The sequence below is a fragment of the Dipodomys merriami genome, unplaced genomic scaffold (genome assembly GCF_024711535.1).
Source record: "Dipodomys merriami isolate MVZ:Mamm:240054 unplaced genomic scaffold, mDipMer1.0.p SCAF_12, whole genome shotgun sequence".
Taxonomy (NCBI): Eukaryota; Metazoa; Chordata; class Mammalia; order Rodentia; family Heteromyidae; genus Dipodomys; species Dipodomys merriami.
This window is the reverse complement of record NW_027202493.1, coordinates 4,696,605-4,722,348: the sequence shown is the minus strand read 5'-3', so window position 1 is coordinate 4,722,348 and position 25,744 is coordinate 4,696,605. Positions and strand designations below refer to the sequence as shown.

The following is a 25,744-nucleotide window of genomic DNA, read 5'->3' as shown; positions in this document are numbered from 1 at the left end:
CTTGCCTTGCATGGATGAGGCCCTGTGTTTGATTCCTCAGCACCACATATGTAGAAAAAGCTGGAAGTGGCGCTGTGGCTCAAGTGGTAGAGCACTAGCCTTGAGCTGAATTGCTCATGGACAATGCCCAAGCCCAGAGTTCAGGTTCCACAACTGACAAAAAAAAAAAATAAATAAACAGTATCATTAGGATATGGCTAAAGTCATGTGAATCCAGATTCATAAAGATTCATAAAGTCACTGAATCCAGATTCCACCCAAAAGGGAGAGATTACACAAGACAATTAGTGCTAGTGACAGAGGCTTCCACCACAAATACCCTCTGGTTCTTGTAGTAGAACTATGCCAACATAGAAAAAGAGGTTCAGGGGTATTCTTGGACAGCTTGAGCTGTCCTCCCACAAATGTTGCAGGAAAATGGGCCCTTTCAGCTGGTAGCTCCTGTCTTTATTCTGTGAACTGAGTGTCTATGGCTGAGATCTGTGAAGATGTATGCTGAAATTATGTGTGTGTGTGTGTGTGTGTGTGTGTGTGTGTGTGTGTGTGTGTGTGTGTGTGTGTGTGTGTGTGTGTGTGTATGTATGTAGCATTTAGAGAGTAGATGAGGCTATAACAATTTTGGATTCGGACTTGGTTCAAATAAGATAGTAGACAATGAACTGATTATAAATTAGCAACTAACCTATCAGTATACTTCCATTTTAGAGTATTAAGATTATCCCCAGTCATTTTGGCATTTGGATATTCTCCAACTAATCATACATGTATATAAAACTTATCAGCTTTTTCACTCATGGCAGTACTCTACTACCTGAGCCACACTTCCACTTCCAGCTTTTTGCTTGTTACTTGGAGATGAGTCTCGGATTTGTCTACTGGGCTAGCTTTGAACTGAGATTTTTCAGATCTCAGCTAGAGTAACTAGGTTAGTAACTAGGTTGCTTGATTCACTGGTGCCAGACTAGAACCATATTTCTTTATATGATACTGTAGCTAGATTATTTTAGAGCTTATCCTCCTATTCCTTCTGCAAGCACATTTTTAAGAGATGTTGTGAATTTTGTAATAAGGAAGTTTTTGAAAGATACTTAAGTGTTAAATAAGCAAAAGCTGAAACTATCAACTATTACCTTTCCCCACAGGGAATGTTTGAGTCTTCTGCAGACAAGGCCCCAGTATCCATAGAGTGTGGAGGTGAGAGTCCCCTGGATGGGATCTGCCTAAGCGAATCTGATAAGACAGCCGTGCTCACCTTGATCAGAGAAGAGGTAAAGATGTACTTGTTCTGTCTGCTTGTCACTCTGGTTCTTTGCAAAGCTCCAAATTCCATCTGCTGGCTCAAGTTGCCTCAGCTTGCAAGTTATTACCCCTGCAGCAGATGAGCTCACATAAAAGGCTCCCTATAAAAATCAGTGCTGTGCAGGAGTCCTGACATGCTGGAATTCAGTGAATGTTGATCTCTGAATCACACCTAAGAATTTTGTATACTTTATCTGTTATTCTGAATTGCTAAACTTTATTAACTGATCCATTGTGAAGAGGATACATGCTCATGGCTAAGAATGATTTAAATTCTAGGCTTATAGCAATGTTAAAATGTTCCCTGATACCATCTCTTCTTTAAATAATTCATTTCCTGTTTAGGATATAGATGACTGCTATGCTTTTCCAGGTGACCGAAAATTAGTAAAGGCACTGTTATATATCGGTTACCACTTCCAGTCTATTATATTTCTATGCTATATTTTACTTGTTTGGTTTATGTGTTTCTTAAAGATTCCCCCCCCTTTTAAAGAAGTCCTAACAATTTTATTTTTACAGCTTTGACAAGAGTAGTTAAGTATCTCTCCTCTAGATCTTTCAAAGCTTTCTATGGAGCTGACTCAGATGGTAGAGCACTTGCCTAGAAAGCACAAGTCCCTGAATCCACTATGTATAATAGCATTATGCTGGCAATAGGGGATGACTTCTGATCCTATGGTCAAAACTTGGAAATAGTAGTCAAAAGGCCCCCCTCCCAACTCATTCCATCTTACAAATGAGGGAAATTACTTCATCTTCTTCATGAGAGTTAGGCTATGAGATGAACACAATGGATCAAAGTAAAGATGTGCTTGGTCACCTAAAGCACACAGATGACTTCTTGATTCTTGAGATCCTTACTGAAAGCTGTAAAAGGGAGAATTCAGGAAGAACAAAGCATGATAAGGAAGTGTAGTGAAAGGTAGGAATGGTCCTGTAAAAATAGAATTGAGGTTCTTTCCATTTAGCAAGAACATCCCAAGTATGAACAAGGTCCTACCTGAACTGATGGAGCTCATGGTGGTATGCATCCTGAACCCTCATCTGACTCCATTCTTTTTCAAATCTCTCTCTCTCTGTATTCCCTCTCCCCCATTTCTCTTCTTTTATTCTGGTACTGGGGCTTGAACTCAGCCTGAGTGCTGTCCCTTAGCTTCTTCATTCAAGGATGGCACTCTACCATTTGAGCTCCACTTTGAGCTTTTGCTGGTTAATTGGAAATAAGAGTATCACAGATTTTCCTGCTGGGGCTAGATTTGAACCACTGTCCTCAGATCTTAGCCTTCTGAGTAGCTAGGATTACAGGCTACCAGCACCCAGATTGTCTTTATTAGTATATGTTTTAGAAGAGAGCTTTCATTGTGATATGTATACAATGTATCCCAGACAACTCCCCCCACTTTTTTACTCTACCCATTTCCCCCTCCCCCTTTTAAAAACAATTTTAACAGCTTTTATTGTTCTACTTTCAAATATGCAAATAAACTATATCCTCTTACTGTATTTCAAGCAATTAGAAATCTCTATCTGCTGCTGGGGCATTGTACATTGCTGTAATCCTAGTATTTTGAAGGCTGAGACAGGATGATCAAGAGTTTATACTTAGTGAGACTTTGTCTCAAAACAGATTCAAAATGAAACAAAAGCAAATTTACCTAGGTTGTAAATACTACATTAGTTTTTGGGAACTATTCCACAACTTTCCATGGTGGCTCTGTTCCAGTGTCCTGAGACTACTTTTCCAAATGTTTATGAACATTATAGATAGATACTCCTAATGTCAGCGGAACATATTGTGTCTTATTTTTAGTCTCTAATCTCAGATTCAAAGTGTAATAGATTGATCAGGTAATACCAGACTCTATTATAATCTAGATAATCACTAAAGAGATTGAAGCAAATGAATGGAAGAAAAAATACGAAGAAACCCGACAAGAAGTCTTGGAGATGAGGTTAGTCTGGAGGTGGGGGGGTGGGGATTGGTACCGTTGTGCTTTGTTAGATGTGATACAGAAGTGTTTGCATAAGAGCCAACTGCTGACAGCTTGTTTTATTGTCTGCCCCTTGAGAATGTCCTTGTGTAGGTTGTTACCTGACTAATCACATATTCAAATTTAGCTTATTTGAGTTACCAGACAACTATATGTAAGCAGAATCACATAATTCTTGTCTTTTTAAAAGAATCAATATAAATATATACAAAAATAGCCAATTGGAATACAGGGTAATAAGATTTATTTATATATTGATATATTGACTATATGATACATTTAATTTTGGAAACAATAATTTGTAAAGGTTAGTTATACAGGGTAGCTTCAAATTACATAATCAAACTTTAAAACGCTGGTTAACAGGAAATAAAATTAACTTTTAAGTTGAAATCTTTCTGTTTTTTTGAACCATTAAATAATTAAAGATAGCATCAAGGAAGCTCTCTTCTTATTCTACACAGCCAGCACTTCTGTCAATAAAATGTTTATTACTTTTAACCTGTGGTTCTTGTACTACTTGGTTTGGGAGTATTTCCTGGGTATTAGGTCTTTTATGATGCCCAACATGGTAGACACACAGTAAGGACAAAGCAAAGAGTAGTCATTCTCATTGAGGCGGCCACAGAAAGAGCACTACACTGGGCAGGATGTGAGTACAGTGTTGCACTTTACTATGTGAAAGATTAACCTGAGCGAGTGATCTTTATTAAAGTTTTTGAATAAAACTTAGAATGAGAACTCAAAACTAGAAACTAAATCAGAGAGCACAGGGTAGATTAGGGCTAGGAAAGCCTGAACTCAGTTGTCTGAGTCTCCTAGGAAAAGCCATGAAGAATATCTTTAATTTATAAAAGATTCATTTGTTGTAGGACACACACACACACACACACACACACACACACACACACACACACACACACACACACACACACACACACACACACACACACACACACACACACACACACACACACACACACACACACACACACACACACACTGATTAGTATAAGTAGAATTAATCTGCTGTCTTGGGGTATTTAGATAATAGATTGAAAAAGTGAATGTTCTGGTTTCTACAAATAGAGTAAAAGACTTATGAAAAGCAAAATCTTAAGAAAAGCCTTTTATGACTAGGGTGTAGCTGATAGTGGATCACCGGTTTAGCCTATTTGAGGCTGCTTCTGGCTGAGAACGTATTTGAAGTTTAGTAAATGTTATGTAAGGAAAACAAAAGAAGGGTACAAAACAAGTGGGTTATGTAAATTGTCCATATATGTTAATGAGTTAGTTTGGGACAGTATTCCTCTTCCATTGTTTGAAAATTCTCTTCTGATACTGTTTTTTTTCCCTTAGGAAAATTGTGGCTGAATATGAAAAGACCATTGCCCAAATGATTGGTAAGGGGAAAGACTTTTTCCTAGGACATGAGCTGTGGAGCTTGCCTTAGCCACAACTCAGTACCACAGACATTTGTTCTTAGTTTGGGAAGTGAGAGGGGTGGGACAAGATCAGGACTCTTGTAGGTTCTTGTGTCTGGCAAGGGACTATTCCTCTTAGTCCCTTCTCACTTCATCCTCACATGGTGTCCAGGAGAGCTAGCTTGCTCTGTTGAGTCTCTTTTTAAATTGATATATAAAAATGATTATGGGGATCTGGAAATGTGGCTTAGTGGTAGCGTGCTTGCCATGAAGCCCTCATTACCACATAAGCAAAAAATAAATAAAAGAAATAATATTTAAAGAGAAAAATTATTTTTTAAAATGAGTATAGGACATAGTTTGATAAGTTGATTCATGAATACTATATAATCAAATCATGGTAATTTACCTTTTCTTCTTCTTGAATATTTAGCATTTCTTTGTATTGGTACCCAGTTGCTGTGCTCTTGTCTAGTTCTTTATAAAACATAAATTCTTAAAAGCGATAGCCATCTTGCAATACTATAAAACACTGGCTTATTCCTCCTACATTTTGGAGGCTTGTTACCCACCTTCCTCTGTCTCTCACCCTCACAACCTTTTCCAACCTCCACTAACTAGTACTCTTGCATCTACCTTTATGAGATCAGCTCATTTAACCTCCACAGATCACTGAAAATGTTCATTGCCTGTCTGTGCCTGGCTTATTTCACTTAACATAATTTTCTTTGATCTAGGGTTTGAGGGACAGGAATGGACCAAGATAAGACCACCAGAGACCTACTTCCTTCCCTTAGGCCCTATCTCCCAAAATTTCCACCACTTCCCAAAATAGTGCTACCAGCTGGAAAACAAGTATTCACTTTAGAAGCCAATGGGTGAAAGTTCTTATTCGCACTATAACAACTCTTTACATACCACAAATACTCTGTCACTTTGGGGATTTATTTTCAACATGCAGATAGAAATAAGGGGTAGGGAGCATAAACATTTAGGGGAAACCATAATAGGTATTTTCTATACAGTTATAGCAAACACTGAATCAATGAAAACAAACACATGGCTTCTAGGGACATGGCTTCTAGGGAAGATATAGGGCTAGTTTCCTGCAAGTCCTGCAATTCATCAATTGATCAATATATAACTTTATCTTATTTGTGTTTCTATTTACAGAGGCCTCATTTTAATATAGATATTTTTAATTGTAAAAATATTGTACAGAGGGGTTACAATTACATGGACAAGAAAATGAGTACATTTCTTATCAAGCATTGTAGCCTCCTCCTTTGTTTCCCCTTCCCATCCCATCCTCCCCCTAATATAGATTGTTGACTCATTAACATTGAACTTCTAGCCAGCCAGCAGTACTTTAACTTGTGTGAAGGAAGTTTACATATCCCAAGGCGCGTCCTAGCCTTCTCATGCTTAGGAAACACCAGACAACATTTCAGCATCACTTTTGAGGCCACTTTAAACAGCATCACCAACAGAAATGCAGATCTGTGGCATCAAAGAGACTACAGCAAGGATATTTGTTTATAGTGTGAACCAACAAGGCAGAGCATAGTCTTCATCCTCGCATTTGAAAGTGTGCATTAAGTGAATACAGATTTTTTTTTATTTTTTTTTTTATTCAGGTAAGGGGTAGGTTTATTCAGTAGACCTGCTGGGACCAGGCAAGGTTGGCACTCCACGTGGCTGGCAAAAGAAAGAAAAGAGCTAGAAAAGAGCAGAGAGAGCAAGAAAAGAACAGAGAGAGCTAGAAACGAACAGAGAACTAGAATAGAACAGAGAGAGCTAGAATAGAACAGAGAGAGAGCTAGAATAGAACAGAGTGAGCTAGAACAGAGAGAGAGCAGAGAGAGCTAGAAAAGAAGAGCAAGAGAGAGGTAAGAACAGAGAGAGAGAGAGCTAGAATAGAACAGAGAGAGAGCAGAGAGCTAGAAATGAACAGAGAGAGAGAGAAAAAAAGCGTGAATATAGATTTTAAGTACAGGTCCACAAATAATTACAGAAGTCTGAGTGTTGATTTGGCGAGTACAAGTAAATTTTAGTAAGTAAGCAAAGTTTCAGGAATAGACTGTTAGTAATCAGAATCTGCTGTACTTTGGTTCTTTGGAGTTTTCTGTTGTTGGAGTTTTTTTCCTTTGTTTTTGTCTCTGTAGAAAAGCCCTCCATAGGCAGGCACTAACCTGTGTGTGGAGTGAGTCATTTGTTTTGCAAGTTCAGATTTCCCCCATCAGACTCAGTAGTACCTCTCTTGTGTTGAATTTGGAGCCTCTTCTAGTGGCTGTTGTAAAGACTGGCTTCCTAAATTAAATCAGGTCTGATTGTCCACACTAAAGAACTGAAATGATACTTTCTATTATCCACATCACCAGCTGCTTCACAGCTCAGCTTTGGCTATGGCTATCTAATTTCTAGAGTATTCTCCAAGTAGCTGCATGCTTATTTGCCCTCAGTTACTTAAGGTCTCTATCCAAATCTCCTCTTGAGAGAGATTACTGTATAGATGATCACTTCTCCCTCCTGTTCCTCTTGCCTTACTTTGCTTTTCCCATCACTGATCACTTCATATTTCCCTCTTAGAATATAAGTCTTTGGGAGAGGGGATTTTGTTACACCCATGGCTATGTCCCCACCACTGAGGCAGAAGGCAGATTCTGACCAAGATGCTTGACTATTGACTAAAGAAGCTGTCACTTTAAATTGTGATTCCCAGAAGATGAACAGAGGACAAGCATGACCTCTCAGAAGAGCTTTCAGCAGCTGACAATGGAGAAGGAGCAGGCCCTGGCTGACCTGAACTCTGTGGAAAGGTCCCTTTCTGATCTCTTCAGAAGATACGAGAACCTGAAAGGTGTGCTGGAAGGCTTCAAGAAGGTAGGATGTTCTTTTCCACCTGTCTATTGGCCAGTGGCATGGTTTCTTGGTAATGGGTCCGCATATATGTCAAGGACTGGTAGCCTTCCACAGGAAGCTCAGTGCATGTTGGCCTTAAATTTTCTAATTACAGTAAAGCTCCACTTTTTTTTTTCTTTCACTCTCTCTGATGTCACTCAGACAGCTGGCTGATAGGTTGGAATGTCTTTCTCATTCTACTGGGTAAAGCCAGTGATCCCCACACATAACCAGAGTATGTACAGTGAACAAAAACTGGAGTCCTCAGATCTTAGGATCCTAGACATGTTCTTTTTCATCATTCATTCTTCCAATATTAGAAAAAGTAGAAGGGATTATACTTAGATTTGAAAAAAATGAATGTTGCATATTAGAGAAGAAATTCAGTAATCATTTAGTTGCATGTTTTTGATGACAATTTACAAGCAGTGAAAAAAAATTTTTTTGTGATGACAGCTATTGTTCCCAGGGCCTTACACACATAGTAGACAGGTATTCTACCTCTCAGTACAGGTTTTACAATTCTTTATTTTCATATTAAAATAAAACCTCTGTGTAACTACTTAAAGACAACTAAAAATATGTTAAAGAACAGCTTATACTTGTAGCAGCACTCATGACACTGAGGCTGGGGAATCGAGGACAGCTGGGGCTACTTAGTAAGATTCCATCTTAGAAAACCAAAAATATGGGGGCTGGGAAGGTGGCTCGGTGGTAGAGTGCTTGCCTTGCATGCATGAGGCCCTGGGTTCAATTCCTCAGCACCACATAAGCAGAAAAATCGAAGTGGCGCTGTGGGCTCAAGTGGTAGAGTGCTGGCTTTGAGCTGAAGAGTTCAGGGACAGCGTTCAGGCCCCATGACCGACAAAAAAAAAAAAAAAAACCCAAAAATATTTTTTAAATAAAAATGAGACTAGCCACATTATATAATATGGGGATCAAGCTACTGTTCAATATTAGTAAATGAACTATATTGAAAATTCAGATATTAGGAAAGTAAATTAGTGATGTTTTATCATTGACAAAACAGATACATGGTACATTGGTTGTATAAGAAAAAGATATGTTTGTTTTAATTTTTACCTTGAAACAGAATGAAGAAGCCTTGAAAAAATGTGCTCAGGATTACTTAGCCAGAGTAAAACAAGAGGAGCAGCGATATCAGGCCCTGAAAATCCATGCAGAAGAAAAACTAGACAAGTAAGCATGTGTGAATTTGAGTTTCACTTTTCATAAAATGGTGGAAAAACTGGTAGAGGCAGAAACTTTATTTTTCACCTGAAAAATAATATATACTTGTACATTTTACTATTTGGATTACTATTTGTAAAATTATAATTCAAACACTAAAATTATTTTACATCTTTAGGTTTGTGTGTGTGTGTGTGTGTGTGTGTGTGTGTGTGTGTGTGTGTGTGTGTGTGTAATGTTTCAATTGAACATTACAAAGTGTAAAAAGGCATACAACTCAGCTTTTTATCCTGACTGGTTTCTACTAGAGTGTCATAGCTTTTTCTCCTTAGAGATAGGAACATCTGGTCAGAGGGCTGTGTAGGCCTAAGAAATTATTTGGTACATAATGGGACAGACAAGTATTGATAATTTAGTATGCCCTGTGAATGTTACAAATATCCAAATGGCTCTTGGCAGAAAGAGGTTCCCTACTTCTGCTGATTGCTGATACCCCTTGGTAATCAGTGTTAATTTCTGTTTTTCCTTCTAAATACACATTTCTTCCTCTTTTAAATTGTGTGTGTATGTGCAGGGGTGTGTGTGTGTATATGTGTTTGTGAATACAAGATTTTGTACATACTAGACAAGTGCTCTATCACTGAACTATTCTAGCCCTTCTCTTCCAAGGGATAACAGCATCCCTTTTTCTTTGCATAGAAATATAATTTTGAAAATATTATAGTATCAATCCATATGGCATTCTGTTGCTGAAATGTATCATTTATTTAACAAATCCCTCTTGATGAACATTAAAAATATTTGTCTACTACAATGATGCAGGAAAATGCTATAGATTACTCTTTTGCATGCAAAAGTTCCTTATGGATTGGTACAGAAATATTTAACATTGTTAACTTGAGCCAAGTATCCTTTTTGTGTTTTTTTGTTTGTTTGTTTTTGGGTCCGGTCATGGGGCCTGAACTCTGGGCCTGGACACTGTCCTTCAGCTCTTCAGCTCAAGGCTAGTGCTCTACCACTTGAGCCACAGCACCACTTCCGGCTTTTTTCTTTTTGCTTATGTGGTGCTGAGGAATTGAACCCAGGGCTTCATGCATGCAAGGCAAGTGCTCTACCACTGAGCCACCTTCCCAGCCCCACGTGTCTTTTTGTAAGTAGCAAATGATCAGTCTTTTCTTTTGTCAGTTTCTGAATTCCATGTCATAGTAACAAAGAGCTTCCCTGTGCTTGGTAGACAGTACTCTATCAGTTCTTAAAATGCTTTTTTTTTTTGATGTTCAATATTCAAACGATTGAGTATTTGTCTCTCATTCATTTTCTATTCATCTCCCCCTCTTTACCCTGCCCTCCAAGGTATACTTTAGCTTCCTGATTTTTTTTTTTAATTTTTTGTGCAAGTCCTAGGGCTTGAACTCTTCCTGAGCTTTTGTGCTCAAGGCTAGCACTGTACCACTTGAACCTCTACTCCACTTCTGGCTTTTTTGGTGCTTAATTGGAGATAAGAGGGCCATAGACTGACCAGGTAGGCTTGTAATCTTGATCCTCAGATCTCAGCTTCCTGAATAGCTAGGATCACAGGTGTGAGCCACCAGCACCTGGCCTGGCTTAATTTTTTTATTACTTAAGTTAAATAAATTTAAAAAAGTTTATCCCAGGAAGTAAGGTCTTTATTTTTTTCTAAAAAGGAACACATATTTGTTCATTTTTCTATAAGTAGTCCTTTTATAAAAAACTTCTTTCTACTTCCATAGGTTCTATCATTGTATATGCTTATTGTATTTATTGTGTATTCTGCTCTTTTATGTCTTTATAAATAGTACCCAAAATGATTTAGAATCCTTTGTCTACTTGTACTTAAATATATATATATATATATATGTATATATTTGTAAAATACTGGAGTTACTATACAGATTTTTTTTTCTTTATCATAAGTCAAAGCCATTTTTCCATTTTACTTAACCAAGTGCAAGAGTTTCATGGCTGTAATCCTAGCTACTTAGGAGGCTGAGGTCTGAGGATCACAGTTCGATGTTAGCCCGGAAAGAAAAGTCTGTGAGACTATTACTTTCAATAACCACCAAAAAGTTAGAAGTAAAGCTGTGGCTCAGGTAGTAGAGTGCCAGTCTTGCCAGTCTTCAACAACAAAGCTAAGGGAGAATATACTGGCCCTGAGTTAAGCTTCAGTACCAGCACATTCGTGTGCATGCACGCGCGCTTGTGCACACACACGAACATTTAGCTTAATTCTTTTTATTAAGTGGTAAGACTATAATAATATTTTTTTAATTGGTGGGCATGTAGATAGTTTCACATTATTGTTGTAAACAGTGGTACAGTAAGTAAGCCAAGAGTATTTCTGTGAATAGATAACTGAAAGTGTAGAATTTGCTGGGAGAGAAGGTGTGTACTTTATACTAAGGTTCTCAAATTTAGCAGGCAAGTACTCTACCACTAGAGCCACTTTCCTGGGTCTAAATGTTTTTAATTGTCTTGGTTCTCACCTTTCAGCCCCCCACAAAAGACAGTTTTTATCCTTCTCATGAGCACATGACTCTGTTTATTTGTATCTTTGTCAACACAGGGCAAGATCATTCTTGTTCATTTTTACTAGTCCAATGAACTTTTCAAATTCATCATCTGGAAACAGAGTGTGTAGTTCAGTGGTAGAGTTAGTAGCATTTGGGAGACCCAAGATTCAACCCTAATACCAAAAATGTAAGAGAGAGATTTTTGTCTTTAATTTGAATGTCTCTGATTACTAGCAACGTTTTTACCATCCTTTAATCAGTTAATAGGCTGTTTATCAACTGACATTTATGGTTTTTAAGATTTCCTTTTGTATCTCACTAATAAAATCACTTCTTAGAGGTCTGTGTTTCATAGACATTATTGTTTAGTATCCTGACTCTTTAGCCATGATAATTTTCAAAATGATTTAACCTGCTATTGTACTAGATTAAAAATTTTTTTTTTTTCAACAAAGAACACTTTTTATTCTTTTATAAGCAGAATAAACAAAAGAGAGAGAAAATACAGAGGATGACCTTTCACCTTTTTCAAAATAAATTCAAAATAGGTTATAGAAATAAATGTAGAGTAAAACACTTCTTACAGCTTATATAGAAGAAAAATAGAGGTAGGTCTTAGCTTAGTGATTATTTTTTTCTCTTTTAATATATAGTACGAGAGTCACAATCACCGAAAGAAATATTGAGAATTTGGACTTGGCCAAAATTAAGATCTCTAGTTTACAAAGGACCATGCAAATGCCAAATGAATGTTCTACTTCTGAGCCATATTCTTAGCCAATAATTCAATTTAATTAAAGAAAATTATCGAAAGAGATAATGTACAGATGAAAACATATATAAAATGATGCTCAAACATTTTCATTTATGGAACATAAATCAAAGTACCAATATGATACTGGAAAGCATATAGCATAAAAATTGGCAAAATGTTGGCAGTCACTCTTGTACATTGTTTATAAAAATGTTAAATTATCTATTAATTATGAATGATCATATAGTCTCATATAAGATAAATATGAAATTAACATATAACTATTAATCACCTCCTTAGCATTTAACCAAACCAAGCTAAAAATAGTGTTCACCCAAAAATTTGCATAGAAATATTTATTGGAACAATATTGATAATTGTCAAAAATGGAAGCAACCAAGTTATCCTTCTAGAAATGCAAGACTGAACACTGAACGACTAGACTATCTACATGACAAAATACTTTCAATGATTTGCTGTTGTTGTAGTTGTTTTGGTGGTTGGTTGTGTGGCTTGAACTCAGGGACTGGGCTCTGCCCTTGATTTTTTTGCTCAAGGCTAGTGCTCTACTACTTGAGCAGCAGCTCTCCTTCAGGTTTTCCAGTGGTTAATTGGAGATAAGAGTCACATAGGGACTTTTCTGTTCTGGCTGGTATTGAAGGGTGATCCTCAGATCCCAGTCTCTTGAACAGTTGGGAACATAAGTGTGAGCCACCTGCACTCAGCTTGTTGAGTGGTTTTTTATCATGTAAAAATCTCTTTGATGTTTTAAAATGGTTTATCTGTCTATTGAGAGGATGATATAAAGTTTTGTTTGTCCTTCTTTCTCTTAAGGTAATTTTGTATCAATGTCTTTTTATGAGTGTCCTGAGTCTAACAGATGCAAATCCTTCCCAATTTTTGTGCATAATATTTATAATATGTGACTGTATTTACTACAATTCTCAGATCTCAGCCTCCTGAGTACCCAGGATAACAGGCCTGAGCCACCAGTACCTGGCTATTTTTAACTAGATTAAAAAATTTAAAGTTGCTATGAGACTTATATATTGCATTTCTTATAAAATACAAATTTTGAAGAACATTGGTTATTGAGATTGGTCCAGCCAGAAGTATGTGCCGTGGAAATTTTCTAATGAGTTGTAAAGAAACTGAACTATTCCCTGATCTTGCAGTCAATTCTTTTGAGTATATGTTTTTAGGAAGTCAGTTCAATATCCTGAATCTAGCTGTGTCAATGGCTAACCATGTGTTTTTTATCTCTCTTATTCTAAACAACAACAAAACCCACCATAAACAGAGCCAATGAAGAAATTGCTCAGGTTCGCACCAAGGCAAAGGCTGAGAGTGCAGCTCTCCACGCTGGACTCCGGAAGGAGCAAATGAAGGTGGAGTCCCTGGAGAGGGCTCTTCAACAGAAGGTATAGCAGAGATTTGGTGTAGACAATATCTGAAATGCTCCCGTGTTCTCCACAGAGGCTCAGATGAGACCTGGGTGTTTAGCTCACCATGGACTTGGATGAAAGTGGCCTTGCCATTCTCAGACTCTCCCACTGATTCAGGGTAGACTTATGATATTCTTAATCTTTCTTTCTTTTTTGGGGGGCGGGGGGTCCGGTCGTGGGGCCTGAGCTCTGGGCCTGGGCGCTGTCCCTCAGCTCTTCAGCTCAAGGCTAGCGCTCTACCACTTGAGCCACAGTGCCACTTCCAGCTTTTTTCTTTTTGCTTATGTGGTGCTGAAGAATCAAACCCAGGGCCTCATGAATGCAAGGCAAGCACTCTACCACTGAGCCACCTTCCCAGCCCCTATTAATCTTTCATGCATGTCTTATAGAAGTCTTTTGCTGGAGGTACAGACAGGAAGTTGGGTTTTAACTGACATGCAGAGGACCAAACACTTCTTAGTAGGCCACAAGACTTCATTCCTTCTGATTTTTTTTTTTTATACAATACATGGAGACATCTTCCCCTTTCATTGCTTTAGATTATTGGCTCTCAATTAGGGGCAGTTTTCCCCTCTAGGAGACATTAGGTAATGTCTGGAGATTAATTGGTTGTCATGACAGGGAAAAGCTCCTGGTGTCTAGCATCTTATGATGCACAGAGTAGCCCCACATTAACTACATACCTAGCTGTAGACAAATTAAAGTCAGTGTCAGTGTTGGCAAACCAAAATCTGACAGCTCACTGCCTGACAGGCCAATTTACAAGTGTGGAGGCAAGGAAAATAACTTTATTCAAAGGCTAGCAATGGGAAGACCCTTATTCAAGGTCCACTGTCAAATGGTTTAGATAGGTATGTAGTAGGTGTTCCCAAAATGATAGGCACCTTCTCCTAGTAGGTAGGCCAGACTGTGTATCAAATTGTAGTCACAGGATGCAGTTCCTTTCTGTACATCTCAAGAACAGATAATTTCCTCAGGCTTTTCTTGCCACTGATTAGTTTTTTCCTGTGTAGTTCCTTGTTACAAGTATGCCAGCTGGAGAGGGTAACTGCCTCAAAGCCAAATGGAATGGAATGGAATGGAAGAAACCTTCCTTAATACTGGGTTCTGGTAGCAGTGTCCTATTTCCCACTAATAAGCAGTTTTTAGCTCATTGCTTTTATGTCTCCCATGTTTTTCTTACTCTATCTCCCAAGAAGCATGTAAGCTGGTGACAGCCACTGAGCTAAGAGCATGGTAGACAGTAGCCCCTCTGTGTCCTTGAGACATGCGGACTCCAGAATCCCTTGGCTACTAATGGCTGAGTAAGACCCTGATACTTGTGTTTTTAGCAAGTGCTCTGCATAGTTCCTGTGATAAGAAGAAAAGTAGGAATGGAAAGGTACATGGACAGGCTTCAGGGGGCCATGGCTACTCTCACCCTTGACTCAAGTTAGGCACAATACCATGAGTACCTGCAAGTTTCCTGGGCTGAAAGTACATGGTCTTCCTTTCCTTAGAGATGCAGAAAGTAAAGTTTAAGTTAAGATGTCTAGGTAGGTCTGTCCAGTTGTGATTGCCTTCGTTTCAGAACACAAAGGGGCCTGTGTAATTGTATTATCTATCTTTCAGAACCAAGAAATTGAAGAACTGACAAAAATTTGTGATGAGCTGATCGCAAAACTGGGGAAGACTGACTGAAATTCCTCCCATTTGCTCAGCAGATCTGCCATGATTACCTTGCCTTACCCAGGAAGAATTTGTCCCTTTTCAGAGAAAAAAAAAAAAAAAGCACATCCTCCTGCTGCCTGTCCTGCTTTGCTGCTGCCAGTGCAACAGCCCTGGAAGACCCTGGAGGCCAGCCCTTCAGGAAGGAGCATCACCTGCTGTGCCAGTCTCCAGGCTCCCAGGTGTGGGTTCCATCACACAGGCTGCTGAGTCTGTTTGTGATCTCTCTATCTTTAGTTCATCTTCACATCATTTTCTTGTCCCATGCTTAATTTCTGATTTTGTGGCTATTGTTTGGGCTCCCATCCTCCACTGTTCGACATTTTCACGACCTATTTAATCTTTTGATTTTTAGTATCAGTGGATTTATTGCAGGGGATAATTTCACCTATGGTTACTTCTAGTTATAAATAAGGAGCTCTGAGTACTTTTATGTACATATTCCTATCTGTACATGTATATCTATATATGCTGCTACTTTTCCTGAAAGCATAATTAAATGAGAACTTTTCTATAGAAGAACATCCATATTTAAAACCCTACTTTAAAACAGAGCCCTGACTCCAAATGCCAACTTAGCAATTTTAGGGTCTGAACACAGTGTTATGTGTCTAGTCCCAGCTACTCAGGAGGCTGAGGCAGGCAGATTGTTTGAACCCAGGAGGCAAAAGCCAGCCTGGGCAACATAGCGAGATCCTGTCTCATAAATAAATAAATAAATAAATGTGTGTATGTGTGTATGTATGGTTAGTTATGGTAACACATACAAGAAGTTCCAAGCCAGCCCAGTCAAAACAAGCAAGGACTATATAAAAACTACAATACAAAAATGCTGCGAGTGTGAATCAGGTGTTAGAGCACTTGCCTATGCCCAGTCCTGGGTTTAGTCCCCAATACTCCTTTATTCCCCAAATGAGGCTGAAGACTTGGGTTTCAAGCTTGGAGTACTATTTTGTTACCGTGGTATTTGGGCAGCCCTCTGCTTTAATGGGCGTAGTTCATAGTCCTCAGACTCAGTAAATGTCTGCTTTCTTCATAAATAGCAGTGTGTGCCTCACTCAGAGCTGGGCTTTGATGAATCCACCCTGGAATCACTCTTTCTGCTTTAGTTTTTTGATACAAAATCGACATCCCACTTTTGTTACCTATTTGAAATATGCAAAAGAAAGTCAACCCATGAAGTGATTTAGATGATCTCACTTAAATCAAAGGTAACTCTAGTCCCATCACTAATTACTAGGTTGAAGGAACCAGTGGTTGGTTGTCTTTATTACATGGTCCATCGTTCTTTCAATATTTTTTAAAAAGACAACAAATGATTTCATACTTAAACGATATAATTTTTAGCAAAACAGGCAGAAAAATAAATCATGTGTGCCACTCTGAAAATCAGCTTACTGGGAAACATTGCAAAAGATAGTTTGAATACTGAGGAGGGAATCAGGAAGGATGTCCACACAGACAAAACCAGACTCCTCAGACTCATACTGAATCCATTCAGAGTGATAGAATGTTAACCCCAGGATGGAACCTTGTCACATTATGCTAGTAAGTTATTGGACAGGCAAAATGAAAGTATTCAAGTGCTAAAGCACTCTTTTGTCTTAATGTACACCTCCAAATCTTAATAGTGATGTACACTATATTCAGTACATGTTTTCCTACTTCTCCTGTAAAACTGTTGCATGAGCCAACTTCAGCAATGAATTGTGCCTCCCAGAGAATCTCTAGATCTTGCAAATAAGTATTTCTTTTGCAGTATATTATTCATGTGGGTGTAATCATTAGCCCCAGCGAGGTTAGTAATATTTTTTCAAGGCAGAATCCATGTTTTACCAATATGCATTTATCACAGTTGGTGCTTAGGCTGTATTTTAAAGCCTATTGTCTTAACATTCTGTACAAAAAAAAAAAAACAGCAATTTTTTGTGGTTGGAGAACTGGCTTGACAATCATTTGGGCTTTGAAAGTAGTCACTGTGGCTTAATGTAAATGCTGTGCCAGCATCCTAGTGTCCAGTGTGTATTCTGGTAGTATAACCAGTTTCTTCTTAATCCTCTGCTACAAGGGAAATGAGCTTTGCAGTTTGCAGAAATAGTACAGAATTATTTGCTGCTGCGTTTTGGTGACTTATCTATGTTTACTCGCTTAAATATTGACTTATTTTGATATAAAATGTCTATAGTGGTCTCCATTATACAGCCATAGTCATCTTTTTTTTCTTGTAATGCCAGGCAAGTGTTGTGCTGCTGACCTATATTCCCAGCCTTATAGTCATCTCTTTGAGCTTATTGTGTATTTTGATTTTTGTCATATGTGAAAATGGGTAACAACAGTTTTTCCCTAGCACATTGATAGAAGAAACTTAAAAACTTGACCCCAGTGAATGAAGTTGCTGCTCAAGGGAGCTAGCAAGGGCCCTTGGTAAGTAGGATTTGCTACCAGCCTCTCAATTGTTAACTATTATGAGGAAATGTTTACCATTTTGGTTTGACAGATGGCTCCTCTCCAACAAGAATAAAAATGTAGCTTTTACAACTGGCAAATCAAAAGAATATACTAAGAATGAAATATATTTATTTTTCTTTAAAAAATAAGCCTCCTCCCATCCAAAAAAGAAAAAAAGCTTTTAGAACTCTGGAGAGAGTAAGAATATAGTCAGGTTTACTTCATCACATGTGGAAGCCAAGTTACTTATTTGTTAGGCAATAAAAAAGAAAAAAAACAAGCTCAGGGTGTGGTGGTCCATGCCTGTAATCCCAGCACTCCAAAATTGGAGGCAAGATGATTGAGAATTTGTGGTTAGCCTGGGCTGCAAAAAGATTTCGTGTCTCACAAAACCAAGCGCTACAAGGGCTAGGAATATACTCAGTGGTAGAGCAACTGCCTACCATGTACAAGGCCCCCAGGGTTCCTGAGTTTTATCCTCAGTACCTGCATGCACGCACGCACACATACACATTCTCTCTCTCCTCTCTCTTTCCTCTCTCTCTCTCTCTCAGAAAAGGGAAGGAAAATAGAATAGAAAGAAGCTACTAGCTTAGACAGTGGTTCAGGAATTTTAGGTGATCTTGCCAATCATCTAAATCCATAGTTACTTCTTCAGTATTTGGCTTTGCCAAAGTATAACTAGCTTTTACCCACCAGTATTTTGATAGAAGTCAGTTTACTATGTTCTGGTCAGACTTCTTTATTTACTTTATTTGGGGAAGCTCCTTGAAGCCCATATTTACCCAAAGCTTTTGCTCTGTTAATTGGCTCTGGAAATGCTGAGAAGCCCAGTGTTCTCCCGTGGTTTCTCTCTTCTTCAAACCCAGGCCAAATTAGGAAGTGCAGAAGCCCATGGTGGTGAAAAGCTCTAAGGCACTGACCGCCGTCCAAACGGTATGGAATCTAAGCTCTCCTGTCTTTTGGGCGCATAACTCAAACTGAGTTTTCTTTGTAGCCAGTGTTCCTTTCTCCTTGTTCACACACGGCACCACCACCACCAGAGTGGCTTATTTATTTATTAGACAGCCTGAGTGAGTTCTGTCTAATACGAAGAGCATAAACTGCTCCAAGCATTCTGGACTAAGCCTCCAGTTTAAGCACTCATTTGCAGAGAAGATAACAAAGGGCTAGGAGCGGGTATGGTCACCATGGTCCTGGGAAGTCTATGTGCTCATGCTGGGAATGACTGCCCTTTCATAGTGGAGAAAACATTCTGAAATCCCTTTCTTTTCCTGTGCTTTTTGTTCCAGTCATCTGCCATCTCATTGTTCTTGGCCATTGTACCTTGTGTGAGTGACTGTGAATGTGCTCTCAGAGAAGTTATTACTTCATCTTTTAGGCAAGAGAGACAAGTGGTGAAAAATTAAATGATTCAGGCAAGGGATTTTTTTTAAAAAGTAAAGATATATATATATATATATATGAATTTTAAGAAGGGAGATTAATATTTGCTTAATAAGAAACAAATATAGTTTGGGAATCCCAGAATGCCAAGCCATAGGTCTAAGAAGTCACCTCTTTTCAAAGATTTAAATAAGTTATTTTGAGGAGCCTTTTGTCCAGAAAGGTTTGACTGGCCTTGATTCCAGTTAGTTCTCAAAAGCATTTACTGGGGCTGAGGATATAGCTCAGTAGTAGCACATTTTCCCAGCATGCACCAAGTTCTGTTTGATTCCCAGAACTGCAAAAAGGAAACAAAACAGCGGCAATTTACTACTCAGTCTTTGAGTCTCTCATACAGTAAAGGTGAAGGAAGTAAAAGAACCCACTCGGGTCTCCTCTGGTGAGCACACACACAGCACTGTCCAGTGAAGACCCTCCCTAGTAAGCCAGAGCTTACTTTCTGGAAACTAAAGATTGCACTTTTCGTAGTTTTTTTGTCCAAATGCAATCCCATTCCTGTGCCTCTTAGCATGCCATTAGATTTGGACAAACAAGATTCCTAAGGAATGACTTTATTAACTGTAATATGGTTACAGCTATTATATAATGATATAGACTCTGGTTATAGTTCTAATGTGGAGATGTTGTGTGCAATGCTGGCCTGTGATGGTCTGTATAATGCTTTTAAGTTTTCAGAGGAGGCCAAACTGGGAACTGAGGTGGGGCCTAGACCTTCTCCGTGTGGGCTTCCCACTTGCTGTCAGGACGCCACTCTCTCCCCCTCTGCCTTTAGTGGCATCTGGGATAGACATCACACTATTAACCAGTATCCTATATTTATGAGTAATTTTCAAATGGACATGATAAAAATCTGAACTTTGAAACCACGTCCAGTCCAGACACAGGGCAGCGTGTAGGTCACACCACAGCCTTGGCCTCCCTCTCGGCCTCAGTCCTTCCCTGCTTTGGGAATAGGATCCAGGCAGTTTTTGAACTCTCAGAGAAAGCAGTAAACTTTTCAGTATTGCTGTTAGCAAGTGTGTGTTTGCCAATAGATTCCCATTGTACACCGTGCCAACAAGTAAATGCCTATTGCACACCGGCTCCCACCCACTGCCCCCACCTGGCATGCGATGTGCATCCCTGCTGGGCGGGCGCAAGTGGACTCCTCATCGGCATAGATTTTATATTCATAGTATTTTCCCTTTTTATATGTCAAGTAAATATTTGTAAAAGTTATACTCACACAAATGAAATTATTATAATGATTAATATATTTTTTCCATGTTTCATTGCCTGAATAAAAACTGTTTACCACTGTTAGGTCTGGGTGTGTGTGGTGGTGTTTTTCCTGGTTGTAAATCATTTTCCTCTGTGAGTGAAAATTTATGGCAACTTCACTTTTATGAGTTCCATATTTCAGTATAAAAATAGAAAAGCTGACATTTTCTCCACACTCATTTTGTGGTTTTATGCGTTTGGTTGGTTGTGTAATTAAAAACAAAACTTGAGAACTCAGACCTTGCCTTATAATTGACCATTACTTTACATCTGTGCAAACAGTCGCTAGCTGGATGCTTGGTTTTTGCCTACAGGCTAGTTGTTTGCTCATCTGAGAAGCCAAGTTTCCCCATGCTTTCTGACTTGGTGAAGGACACAGGATAAGCCAGGGCTGGGTGAACATCACAGGCTTCAAAAAATAGTTGACATTCTATGTTTCTTCTACATTACTATTAGGAAAAAAATTTTCCTCTTAAAGGGGTAGCAGGAAATTTTGTGAATTATGTTCCTGGAAAAGGTAAGCAAGAGGATTCCAAGGCCAGATTTTTCAGCTTAGGTGGGGATCCCCTGAGGAAACCACAGTTTGCCTGCCTGAAGACACTGCAGCCTATAAATTCCTAAAAAAAAAATGTCTCACCCAGGTGTTCCTGAACTGCAAAGAGAATCCAGAAAACTCACTGAAGGGGAGGGGACATGAGAATTATTGGGGGAAATACGATGGAAGTTTGCTCTCTACTGTCTTAGTTTTATTATGTTAGTATTCTCTTAAGTTTTATTCTTTTATAATTTAAGACCACCAATGTTTGCTTCTTCCAGTTCTAAAAATAGGAGATCATGACCAATCACTCATGGCTCATGCTTATAATCCTAGCTACTCAGGAGGCTGAGACCTGGAGAATCTCAATTCAGTACCAACCAAGGCAAAAAATGTCTGCAAGATTCCCATCTCCAGTTAACAGCAAAAAAGCAGGCTGGAAGCCTGACCCAAGACTGGAGCACCAACTTTGAGCATGCAAATTGAGGGAATACAAGGCCCTGAGTTTAAGCCCCAGTAGAAGACCATGAAATCAGTGAGAGGTAGTCAGTGTTTAAAAATTTTAGATGGATTCTGTGAATAAATGGACATTAAATTGAAACTTCACTGTACAACTACTTGAAGATAATAATTTTAAAAAAGAGGTAAAGAAAAATTTTTTACAGCAGGGGATCTAATCCAGAGCTTTACAAACACTAGATCAGTGCTCTTCTACCGAGCTCTACCCCACTTCCTGGGAACAATCAGTATTTTAAGGAAAGAAAGAAATTACGGCAACTATCAGAAGCTGTTGCAAAAGTTACAGATAGGTACCGGTTCATGAAATTGGTTTCAGATACAAATTCATGAGCACTGGATCATGACAAAAAGTTTTTTGCCATGGTTAGAAGAACGTATGGAAAAAAACTATATAGGCAACTTACATCATTTTCCCATTGGAATGAAGAGGAAGGTTGTCTGTTAGAAGATGCTGTTGTTAATCAAATAGGTAAAATTAAATAGCCACCTAATTTATAATCCAGTTACTAAGTTTAACTTAAAATCAGAGTGCTCCCAGGTTTGGTTACTATTTGTATCACTTCGTAAGTAGGCATTTAAGGAGTAGACCAAAGTACCTTTTTGCTATATTGATTTACTTACTCAAGATAGGTACCTTCACAGTTTAAGACATGAAAGATTTGGAGAGGTGAGTTGGTCAGAAAAATTTCCACTTTTCTTGGGAAGTAGCATAGTAATTAGGACCACCATAAATTTGCCAACTGCTGGCACTCTACCACTTGAACCACAATGCCAGCCTGGCTTTTTTGCTGATTACATTGAGGCAGATTCTCCAGGTCTCAGCTTCCTGAGTAAGTAGGGTTACAGTCTTGAACCATCAGTGTCTGGGCTAGTTTCCATCTTTGACTAAAGATGAAAATGCAAATGATAGTCTAGTTAAAACTTCTTGCTGGGCACTGGTGGTTGAAGCATGTACTACTCAGGAGGCTGAAATCAAAGGATTGAGGTTCAGAGCCAGCCCAGACATGAAAGTCCATGAGATTTTTTTATCTTGAACTAACCACCAAAAATCCAGAAGTGGAATTATGGCTCAAGTAATCAGAGTACTAGCCATTAGTGAAAAAGCTCAGGGATACCACCCAGGCTCTGAGTTCAAACCTGGGAATCAACATAAAACAAATAACAAAAACCCTGTATTCTTTCCCAGAAGAACGCCATTATTTGTCTACAATTCTAAGCTTTGTGGTGAAATGCAGTTTATTTTTATATCAGTAAGCTTTATTTACTTAGGTATGGGGGTAGTCTGTGAGATAAGTCAAACCCTAAAGCAGGACATGATGGCTTAATTAGATTGTATGTTCAGACTGACGAACAATCCAGGAAAAAGGAAAACTGAACAGAAAGTTTCCTCAGAATAAGCACTATAATATAGTGGTGCTAAGTAACAAGTTTCTCATTAGCTTCTCAATCATTCCACATACCTACACTTCATTTTCTGAAATTCTAGCCTGTAGTGTTCCTACTAGAGAAAGTGCTGATTCAGAAATGTTTTCGGAGTAAATAAGCCCTTACCTAAAAATCAAAAGTTTTAAGAAATTTTCTAGGCTGAATGTGGTGGGGCATACCTGTAATTCCAGCTACTCATGAGGCAGAAGTAGGAGGATCAAGGTCTGAAGCTGGCTTCAAGCAAAGTCATGAAACTCTATACAATAATAACTAAGCAGGGCTTAGTTATTTTCCTCCCAGATTTTCCTGCCCCAGCTGGCTTGAAACTGATCTTCAGATCTACAAGCCTCCTGCCAATAATCCCAGCTACTTACGAGGTTGAGGCCTGGAGGATTGAGGTTTGAAGACACTAGACAGAGAAGTCCAAAGAGACTCTTCAATTAGCCAGCAAAAAAGCTGGGCTGCCAGTGAAGCTCGAGTGAGGAGCACCAGCTTTGAGGAGAAAAAGCTGAGCTAGAATGAGACCTTGAATGCACTGGGCAAGGGAGAGTGGGGGGAAGCTATGGTGTGGCTTGGTGGAGTACCTGCCCTGAATGCACAACTCATTACAAACAAACATTCACATGTTGACTCCTCTTTAGAGCCAAATAAATTATTTCATTCGTTTTATTAGAAAGCTCAAAAATAAGAAAGCTTTGGGAACTAAGTCACCTAATTTTGTTCTTTTGAAATTGGTAGAAGATGAAGGAATTGAGAATTAGCTTAACAGAACAGATTCCAAATTTAGGGTGATTGAGGTATAAAATGAATAGGAATCCCTCTTTGTGAATTACTGGCCAGCCAAGATTGCTCAGGCCTACACTAGCTATAAAATAGGAAGTTTCTAGGGTCTCTATTTTTCCTTTGTTAACTAAAATTCCTTTAAAAGTTTGGTTCTCATCTATTCAAAAACAGACTGAAGGTATACCTCAGTTCACAAATAATACTTTAAATACAGGCAACGTTTGCATTTCCCACATGCCACTCTTCTTTAAAAATATTCTGTACAAGGCTGGGAAGGTGGCTCAGTGGTAGAGTGCTTGCCCTTCATGCATGAGGCCCTGGGTTCAATTCCTCAGCACCACATAAGCAGAAAAAGCCGGAAGTGGTGCTATGGCACAAATGGTAGAGCATTAGCCTTGAGCTGAAGAGCTCAGGGACAGCGCCCGGCCCCCATGACTGACAAAAAAAAATCTGTACTGACTCTTCCTTGCAAGTAGATGATTCTGGAAAGTAACAGGAAAATAAGACAAAAATACATGTAATAACAATTAGCTGGGAAGCTGAGCTGGTGTTTGCTCTCAAATGCTATTCTCTTTAGGTCTATCCACTTGGGGGGATACTTTGGGCAGCATTTTCATCAGCATACAGGAAAACTTGATTCACTGTGTGAATTTGCTTTCTCTTTCCTTATCCCACATGGGATTCAGTGTAGTGCACAGAAAAAAAAAAAAAAAAACTGCATAATCGTATCACCCAAATTCAGACTCGTGGGCTCCAGAAGCCTAATCAGAGATGGCTAGTTACCATATTGCAGAGACACCATTCTGGGAAAACAGAACTCCACCTCTTCCTTCAAGGTGCCCTTGTCTTGTGGAAAGGCCTCCGGTGTGGAAAGCTAGAACATGGGTTCTGGTCAGCTACAATGGGCAGGTCCTCATCTAGACTAAAAACGCTACAAGGAACTTTCCTGATTTTATCATTCACAAGTTCTATGACAATGCTAACTATGAGACAGAAAGTCCCTGAATTCCCTTTTAAAGTGACTGAAATACTTGTTGGAGATGCAGACAATAGTGGGCATGCCATAGGCTGATGTGTCCAGAACTTTCCTCATGTTTACTTTAGCTACAAAATTCTGGAAAGTGAAGTGACCAAATACACTTTACACAATAAGGGGAAAGGCCTGCCCTCAAGTCCCCAACCCACACCCAAGTCCAGATTTTCATTTTTGTCTCTAGAGGTTAGCCTTGACATGGCCTCCTACCCTACCTCCACCCCCACCATGAAGAAGATGGCCTGTCCAGAGAGTCTTTGTAGCCACTCTACCCAACATGGCTATGACTCAAGCAACACTTAAACTTCTTCCTGAGATGCCCACAGCTCCAGGAGACCCAACCTAGATTTCCCACCTCACTGCGAATTAATGGACCAAATTCCTCTGTGTGTGTGTGTGTGCGTGTGCGCACACACACATGCACGCACTCTAGTCCTTGGGCTTGAACTCAGGGCCTGGATACTATCCCTTAGCATTTTCACTCAAGGCTGATGGCTGGCCCTCTACCACTTCAACCTCAGCTCTACTTTCAGCTTTTTGTTGATTAATTGGAGTCTCAGGGACTTTCCTGCCCTGGCTGGCTTTGAACCAGAACCTTTGGGTCTCAGCCACCTGAGTAGCTTGGACTACAGATATGAGAGTCACTGACGCCTGGCTAGACATGCAAACTCATTATAAATACCCAACTAAAAATTTGGGCATTTTGTTCTAGACAAAAATGACATAACTTTCAGGCACAACTAGCTAATTTGGTACATTCAGGCAATATCACAATATTTTGCTAAAATTTGCTAAAATTAGTCCTTTCATGGTTATGTACAACAATGAATAGGCTTTCTATTTCGTGGCAAGCCTGGCCTTGACAGAGATTTGTCTCTCAAGAAGCCTTAGATTTTTCAGACACTTGTTTTTCTTCTGTTTAGTAGATTTTTATGTCACCAATTTTCAGCCCAAAGAAGGTGTGTAAAATAGGTTTGACATCCAGCAGCAGTTGCTATATAGATGTGTGAAATGGCCACTAGGAGGCGCCATTCCCAAAGGCTTTAGAG

The 25,744-nt window shown here is 39.0% G+C and overlaps 1 protein-coding gene across 5 annotated transcripts in view; it reads left to right on the top strand.

Moving 5' to 3' along the window:
* Tacc1 (transforming acidic coiled-coil containing protein 1) overlaps positions 1-20,442 on the top strand; it is a 74,450-nt gene extending 54,008 nt beyond the window's left edge. For all 5 annotated transcript variants that reach the window (XM_070016133.1, XM_070016132.1, XM_070016130.1 and 2 more), the window contains 7 exons: positions 1,143-1,268; positions 3,178-3,254; positions 4,653-4,696; positions 7,440-7,600; positions 8,712-8,818; positions 13,395-13,515; positions 15,151-20,442. In XM_070016133.1, coding sequence (XP_069872234.1) covers positions 1,143-1,268; positions 3,178-3,254; positions 4,653-4,696; positions 7,440-7,600; positions 8,712-8,818; positions 13,395-13,515; positions 15,151-15,219 — 705 coding nt within the window. In that variant the 3' untranslated portion in view covers positions 15,220-20,442. The remainder of the gene's footprint in view (positions 1-1,142; positions 1,269-3,177; positions 3,255-4,652; positions 4,697-7,439; positions 7,601-8,711; positions 8,819-13,394; positions 13,516-15,150) is intronic.
* The last annotated feature ends 5,302 nt before the right edge of the window (positions 20,443-25,744 follow it).